Source organism: Nannospalax galili, unplaced genomic scaffold, assembly GCF_000622305.1.
Source record: "Nannospalax galili isolate Female #2095 unplaced genomic scaffold, S.galili_v1.0 scaffold790, whole genome shotgun sequence".
Taxonomy (NCBI): Eukaryota; Metazoa; Chordata; class Mammalia; order Rodentia; family Spalacidae; genus Nannospalax; species Nannospalax galili.
The window spans coordinates 1029376-1037820 of record NW_008328334.1 but is presented as its reverse complement, the minus strand read 5'-3'; the positions used below and the strand labels follow the sequence as shown (position 1 = coordinate 1037820).

Sequence of the window (8445 nt, the reverse complement as noted above, 5' to 3'; positions counted from 1 at the left end):
AGTCAGCCTATCTAGAGGTCTTTGTTTTAGGAAGGTCAGCTGTTCCTCATCTAGCAGCAATCAGTTGTAAATATTCCTTTAGAGAGGATTGGGGTCTGCTGTTCATTTTCCCAGTTCTATGCTGGGTTACTATCTGGGAATCCCTTTGGCCACCCTGGCCAACAACTCAGAAGAAGGTATCTCCTGCCTGGCATTGTTGCTTGTTATGTAGCCTTTAGCTATACATATGGACTCTTACGAAATTATATTGGCCCCTTTAATCTTTGGTCATACTTTCCTTTTGGGTGTTTAAGGCCATACAGTTTATTTTTACTCTTTAAGGTCATTTGAGAATCTGTTCCTCAGGGATCACATGGGCTTGGGAGGAGTCCCTGGCTCCTTTCTTTTACCAGTTCCGCCTATATGAAGATAAGTCAAAGGCCCTACTCGACCATGGTTGGCTTTGCTTGGAAGCGTGGAGGAAATGAGTCTTCTGTGTTGACCCTCCTCTTTATAGACTGGGCAGGGGTCACCTTAAGTGGCAAAAGCATGATGGAGGGGTGAGACAATGCAAAAGATAAACAGTGCCTAGGTAGTTTTGAAAACCAGAGGGAACCATATTACTCCTACAACCTACTGACAAATTATACATAGTAGATCAAGAAATATATGTCTAGGTAAGGTTTATCTGAGAACAAACAACTGATCTTTGCCCAAGATTTATCTACATGACACACAGTAAGTAAAAATACCAGACTGGTGGAACTAACCTTTTTGGGTGTTTAACAGACATACTTTGAGTCCTTGAACCAGTGTCCTGGCTTGAATTTTTAGTGCTTAGAAAGTGCTCTCCCATAGTCTGTGTTAGTGTAGATGATCTAGATTATTCGTTTTTCAGAGGATTCTTGTTTTATGGACTGAATCTTTGGTTTCAGGCCTGTGCTCCATTGTACCACTGGAGGACTGAGCAGAAGCAGGAGAGAGAGCCTGTTGGAACTTGCTTTCTTCAAGCTGGAGCAAAGACTGTTGAATATGCTCCATGCAGGTCAAGTATGTATGGGAGTTGTACTTGCTTTGAACAAGAGACCCTAAGAGCCTCATTTGTATGCATGTGTACATACACATGCTTGTGTGACAAAATATGTAGATAGTTTGAGTGTGACGAGAGCAAAATGAAAGTAGCCCTATTCATGTAAAGAATTTATAAGTGTGAAGTAAGTAGGGTTATTGTTTCTAGGAACTAACCTTCATCTTCCTTGATTGGTGGTGATTAATATCTGATTTTGGAAATCTCGTATTTCCAGTCACAGTTAGTGAAAAGATGCTCAGTTTAGCTTCTCTAAATGAGATGTGGTCCCTACAGTTAAAGAATCTCATTCCTTAGATAGGCCTGGGAACCTACATTTTAAACAAGCTCTATAACATAGTTTTGGTAGCCCCCAAAGTTTGAAAACCACGGTTTTAAATTAATAATGATGTTAAAAGTAAAAAGGCTGAGCAGGGCGTGGTGCGGCATGCCTTTAATTCCAGCACTCAGGAGACAGAGGCAGGGGCATCTCTGTGAGTTTGAGGCCACCTTGCTCTACAAAACCAGTTTCAGGCTAACTGGGCTACAGGGAGACCCTGTCTCACCCCCCCCCCCCAAAATGTTGTCTTAATGAGAATTTATACAGGAAACTGAAGATTGAGTTTAGGTGTCTTGGATCTGAATTGGTCAGACCTCATTTGGAGTTTCTTTGTTAATTTGCTCCTAAGCCCACATCTTTTGATAATTGTGTTGATGCCATATTGATGCTTTTTCACTGTTACTTGAAATGCTAATGAAATTAATATTCTAGTGATTTTCAACAGTTATTTGACTACCTTTTTCTCTGCACATTCTTTTTTCTCACTGGAGATTTCTGTCCTTTTGCAAACCTTTCTTTGGTTGAATTGACCATGGTTCTAGATCCTCTTTATACCAAAGACATAAAAATAGGCTATCCAGCTGGGTGTAGAGGTGCATGCCTGTAGTCCTAGCACTTGGGAGGCAGAGGCAGGAGGATCTCTGTGAGTTCAAGGCCAGCGTGGTCTACATAGTAAGTTCCAGGCCAGCTGGCGCTACAGGGAGACCCTGTTTCAAAAAACAAATACAAAACAAAAAAGGTTATGCAGCTGGGCATGGTGGCGCACGCAGGCCTTTGGTCCCAGCACTTGGGAGGCAGATGCAGGCGAATCTCTGTGAGTTCAAGGCCAGTCTAGTCTACAAAGCCAGTTCCAGGCCAGCTGAGGCTACAGAGAGACCCTGTCTGTCCAAATGCAGTCTTGCCTTGTCTGTAGTGTGTACACTGCAAGATGTCCTATGGATAACAGATAGTACCAAATCTTACATGTTGCTGTATGTTTTATGAATTGTTTATTTCTGGAATTTTCCATGTAATATATTTAGAACATGATAGATAGTGGATAGCTGAAACCATAAATATCAAAGTAATGCCAACAGAGGGACTCTGTAGTGTTTCTGCCTGAGCCATTTTCTGGGCCAATATTTTTTATGATGGTCAACCCAGTAGTTGAGCAGACAGAATTAATTGCAACATGTAATACTTTTCCGGCTAGGTCCATCTTCTCCATGTGAGGTAACGTGTGGTATCAGGTCAAAGCAATGATTCAGGCCAACAGATTCTAAGTGGTTGAACCTCCAGGGAATTGCCATTTTTTATATTAAACACTTATTTCTTAGCCATCTACCTTGATCCTACCTGTTATAAGTAGGAAGTAAACATGAAAAGAACGGTACACAGAGAGCATGCCCTGCAAGAATGGAGGAAGTCAGAGACTTTATCTGCTGTGCTTGGAGCCATCCATCTCAACATCTTTGTGTTGGTGTTTAGATCCTGGTACCCTCACGTGGTAGTATGTAAACAAATGTAAGGACTACATTTGTATTTAAGATGTCTATTTTTAAAAGATGCTCTTATTTATTTAAGATCTGCCTGCCTCTGCCTCCTGAGTGCAGGGATTAAAGGTGTGCACCACCATACCTGGCTGGGAGCTAACCCTTTTGTGTCAGAATTAAACTTGTCATTTATGTGACACACATTCACATGTGAACACACAGATGCACATATGTGCATGCATACACATGCACACACATACATACTGATTATCTTTGTTCTCATTTGAGTAATGCAGAAACTGAGATTCAGACTGTTGAAGCATTTTTTTTCACATTCTATGATATGAGAATTTGAACACAGGTCTTTTTTTTTTCTTTTGGTGCTAGGTTTGAATCCAAGGACTAATGAATACTAAGTATTTCCTACCCCTGAGCTATACCCCCAGACCTCTAGGTCAGTCTTACTTCAGAAAAATCATTTCCCTACATTACTGACCACAGAACATGCTTTCCATATCAACTGCTCGAAAAACATGCACTTCGGTGATGGCTCCTTGTATATCTGTCTCATAATATTTTCATTTATTTGCTTCAGACATAAAAATTATAGTAATGTTAAACCATATGCTTAAAGATATTTAACATTCTAAATATAGTAAGCAAATTATGGCTTATGAACCCGCTTTTGTAAATAGAATTTTCATGCAAATATAGCCACACCCATTTGTTTATGCAGTATTAGGAAAGTTAAATTATTCTGGAGTTGCCATACCATACTGGCCCAGGAACCTGAAACACTATCGTGCCCTTTTCGGAAAGTTTATGGAATTCTGATCTAACTAAAACTTCATCTTAGGACAAGCTCAAAGGAAAACATAAAACACATAAACAGAGGGAGAATGCCTTTTCTCAGCCACCCCTCGTTATTATACATGGTTTTGGGCAATCCTGTGAAATCTTGAGACACCTGTAGGTGCAAATTAAGAGGGCAAGTTATCCAGAGGGAAAGCTCAGAGAAAACCTGGGTCCTAGCCTCAGACTCGGCTTGTAGTGAACCTGTAGTGGTGGGTAATTCCCTTGACCATGCGGAGCCCTTGCTTTATTAGTGAAACACTAATTCCAACCAAGCACTCCAGAGGTACTTTTTGGCATTTTGTATTTTCATCATGCTTCAGTAAATTATACAACCCAATAATTGTCTTTACATGATGATGCCGGTTCTATAAGGCTGCCTTGCTAACTTCTTTGTAACTTTGCTTGTCTTGCAGTTGTGTGTTCTGGAGTTTATTTGCTTTTGTTCATTTTTTTGGTTGATTTGTTTGCTTGATTGCTTGATTTTGTTTTTAACATGGCCTAAATGTATATACTGTATAAAGAACTTCATTGTTAGAAATTTACCTCCTTACTGATTGCAATTGCTTCCAGCTTTTCATGACAACATCCATGACCATACTTGGCAGTAAGCAACAGACCAGATGTCCATCTGTTGAAAAAGTTCCTGAGCCACTAATCACAGGATGTAAACACTCTTTCAAAGCTGTGGTCCCAGTGGGTCCTTTGTTCTTTCACTAATTTTGATACCCATATTTGGCCATAATATTTTTTCTTCTACTTTTGCCATACTTCAAGAATGATAATAGGGTTGTTTATTTGGGGTAGTGCAGCATGGTCATATAGGCATGCTCAGATTCAGGCCTATAGTCTTACTTAGATGGTTGACCATTGTCAAGTTACTTAATTTCTGTATGCATTAATTTTCTCATCTCTACAAATTGTGAATAATAATTATATCTCTTCAAGGATTGTGGTAAAATTGGAAAACAAAATGTCATATAAACAGCTCTAGCACAGTACCTGGCTCCCAGTAAGGGCATAATAAACACTAGTTGATCTTGTTATCATAACCACTACTTCATGTTTCCAGGCTTGCTATAGGAGAAGTATTAGTCATTTGTAGAGTTAAGCACCAATCCCTTCACTGAACTAAGGTGTGTTCAACATGAAAGTTTTTAAATTGTCATACACACTCAGTTTAGTCTACCCGCTAAGAAAGTTTTAAGGATTTTTTTGTCATTTTGTTCCAGGTCTCCCTGTAGCCCCAGCTGGCCTGGAACTCACTATGTAGACCAGGCTGGCCTTGAACTCACAGAGATCCACTTGCTTCTGCCTCCCAAGAGCTGGGATTAAAGGTGTGTGCCACCATGCCCGGCTTAGGAAATTATTATTTTTTTAATGTTGTATTTATTATTTTTTAAAATTTTATTTATTATTTTTATTTTATGTGTATGAGTGTATTGCCTGCATATATGTGAGTGCACATGTGTCGTGCAATGTCGTGGAGATCAGAAGAGGGCTTCGGACTCCCCTGGAACTGGAGTTAAGGACAGTTTGGAGCCGCCATGTGGGTGCTGGGAATCAAACCCAGGTCCTCTGCAAGAGCAGTCAGTGCTCTTAACCACTGAGCCATCTCTCTAGGCCCAAGGAAGTCATTTTTAATTAAAAAAATTTTTTGTATGTGTATGAGTGTATTGCCTGCATGTATGTAAGTCCACCGGTGTTGTGCAATGCTCTCAGAGGTGAAATGAGGGCTTCAGATCCCCTAGAACTAGAGTTGTTAGCCACCAAGTGGATACTGGGAACCAAACCCAGGTCCTCTGCAAGAGCAGCCAGTGTTCTTAACCATCAAACCATCTCTCCAGCCCCAGGAAGTAATTGTTTTTCAGCTAAATGCTGTAGGAAATCAAATAAAGCAGAGAGTTGTACAGTATAATAATCAAAAGATGTTTTCTAGATAGCCCAAAATAGTTCCTCACATGTAACTTGAATGAAAGAAATGTGTGGCCAACTTGAGGTTGGAGCAGAATTCTTTGGTGTGATTCCCTAGACAGTGGAAATCCCAGTCCATATTGTCCCATTCCCTCTTGCAGAAAAATTGACATTAGAGGGGCATTATACTCCTGTGGCCAATTTCTTAAATAAAAAAAAAAAGTTTATTGTGTAATTTTGGGGCAGTTCCCAGGTTTTAAAAATGAGTTCAAAAGTTTTGATGGGATTGTTTGACACACACAAATAAGTCTTAGAAGTTTGACCTCATGATTAAAATGAGATATTTTTGGTTCCTGTTTTTGAATGACCAGAGTGGTAGTAACTTTGTATGTTTGCAACATTGGTGGCACAGATTCTTTGGTAGCAGGATGGTGTTTTCCATTGCTCCTTGTCTTCAATGTAAAACAGAAGAAGAATCTTAGCATTCATTCACGTCTCTATTCTGGGTGTAATATTGCTCATGATTAAAGTGAATTTGAAATAATTTGGTTAATTATTTAAGTTCAGAATTAATCTCCTTTCCTGAGACTGACAAAAAGGGGGTGACTACAGAAAAACCAGACCTGTTTAGTCTCCTGTGGTTAGAAAATACTTCGAGTGCCATGTTTCGAGATACTCAGTTTCCATGAATATAGGTGTGAGGATGGCTGTGCATTTTAATTTAAAAACACATATATTAGCCTGTGCCTGAGGGAATCACTCACAGAAACCAGCAAATTGTCATATAAGTTCAGTAATACTAGATTTATCTCATGTTTTGTTTTATTTGCTTGTTTTGGGGTTTGTGTATATTTCCAATCTTTTTATTTTAGAGAATATTGATGCTGATGGACAGGGATTTTGTCAAGGAGGATTCAGCATTGATTTTACTAAAGTAAGTTCTTATGTAAGCCTCAAAAAGATTTGAATCTTCCTTACTGATTTAAGTGGGATTAAAAATTCACTGCTCCTTACTTCATCTTCTTTATAATTATCACCTGTTTAATGAAAATAGTTACAAAACAACTCATTCATTTTGATAGTGTTTGCCTTATATTATTCCGTCCTTTATAAACATTGCCTGTTTTAAAATATTTTATCATTTTTATTTTATGTGTATTGCCTGCATGTCTGTAAGTGCACTTGTGCAGTGCCCATGGAGGTCAGAAGAGGGTGTCAGAGCCCTTGGAACTGGAGTTACAGGTGGTTGTTAGCCACCATGTAGGTGCTGGGAATCGAATCTAGGTCCTCTGCAAGAGCAGCCAGTGCTCTTAACCACTAATCCATCTCTCCAGCCCCAACATTGCCTGTTTTAATGAGACCACACAATGAGAACTGAGGGAGTAGAGAATTCCCCTAGTAATTTATGGGTAACTGTGTTGACTTAATGTTAGCATTTCCAGGGCTAGTGAGATGGCTCAGTGTGCCTGCTGTACAACTTGATTCCACATTCTGAAACCCACATAAAGCTGGAAGAAGAGAACCAATTCAGAGTTGTCCCCTGACCTCCATATGTGCATGCATGACCCTCTCCACATCATGCACATAACCCCTGATATTAACAAATAAGAGAATCTATTTCAAAGTGAAAAGCAAAACAGCAACAAGAGCAACAATAAAACTAGAATGATGGCTTTCTTGGAAAATGGGAGCAGATGAGAATGCTTTAACTTATGAAAACAACAGGAATACCATATGAAGGCATTTGAAAAAATTTTAAAGTATTTTCTTTATTTGCAGTTTATTAATTTTTTTCTGTAGTCATACTGATTATTGCTAGGTAATTAATTTTATTAAATAGTTCAGCTAGTGCATTCATTTTCATATTACATTAGTTGTAATTTAGAATGTAAGGAAGTGAAGGGGAATAAAGCATATTAATAGATACATTTATTAAATATGTTTCAACTTACATTATGTATTTTTCAAACATTATTAAAAAGTTTAGCTTCTGCACTCTCTATAGTTGTACCCACACAGGTGTTTTCCCCAAAGTATTCTGACAATGTGCCAGTCATTGCTTCATTTACCATTCACTTCCTTAGACCCATTTCTGGAAAAAAGAGATTATTTTAAGGCAAACAGCTGAGAAGAATCTGCTACATAGCCAGGGAAAAGATGATTGAAAGCATGAAGAGGATACATGTACATTTGGATGGGAGAAAAAAAATAGACTCCAGCAACAATGCATTTTCTAAACATCTTGCACAAACACAAAGTATCTTGAATAGACACAGTTCGTTATAGACTTAAAAAATGCTAGTGTCATTTGTTGACCTTTCCTTTGATGTAGTACATCTTTAGATTTGTGAGACACTAAAAATAGTTTTCCTTCAGTAGAACATTTCTCAATGGTTGTTAGAAGATTTGCCTTAAGGACCCACAAAGCTAATACACAAATATAAGAAGTAATGCTTTTCTTCTTGTAACTCAATAACATTTGCACTAGTGCTTCATTCAGAATGTCCAAAGAAGTCCAGATCCACAGGAAAAAAAATGCTTCCATATTTTAAATGAAGGTATTATAACTTTCCTTCTTAATCTGCCTTTAGAAAGGCTACAATGGAAAACACTGACAGATGAACTTGATGCTGATGTTTTTACTTGTTCTAATATGTATATAATATAGACATAAACATCTTTAATGCTTAGTGGGCAGATTTCTGTTTCCAAACTCGTTTTTAAGTATCTGCCCTTTTGTTGTTTGATTTGATCTAGGCTGACAGAGTACTTCTTGGTGGTCCTGGTAGCTTTTATTGGCAAGGTAGGTATATATATATATA

General features: G+C 38.5%; 1 protein-coding gene across 3 annotated transcripts in view; it reads left to right on the top strand.

Moving 5' to 3' along the window:
• Positions 1-8445, top strand: part of Itgav (integrin subunit alpha V) — a 90676-nt gene that overhangs the window by 42332 nt on the left and 39899 nt on the right. For 2 of the 3 annotated variants that reach the window (XM_008826779.3, XM_008826775.3), the window contains exons 4-6: positions 915-1029; positions 6496-6557; positions 8381-8426. In XM_008826779.3, coding sequence (XP_008825001.1) covers positions 915-1029; positions 6496-6557; positions 8381-8426 — 223 coding nt within the window. The remainder of the gene's footprint in view (positions 1-914; positions 1030-6495; positions 6558-8380; positions 8427-8445) is intronic. The other variant, XM_029559408.1, reaches the window with a different exon arrangement.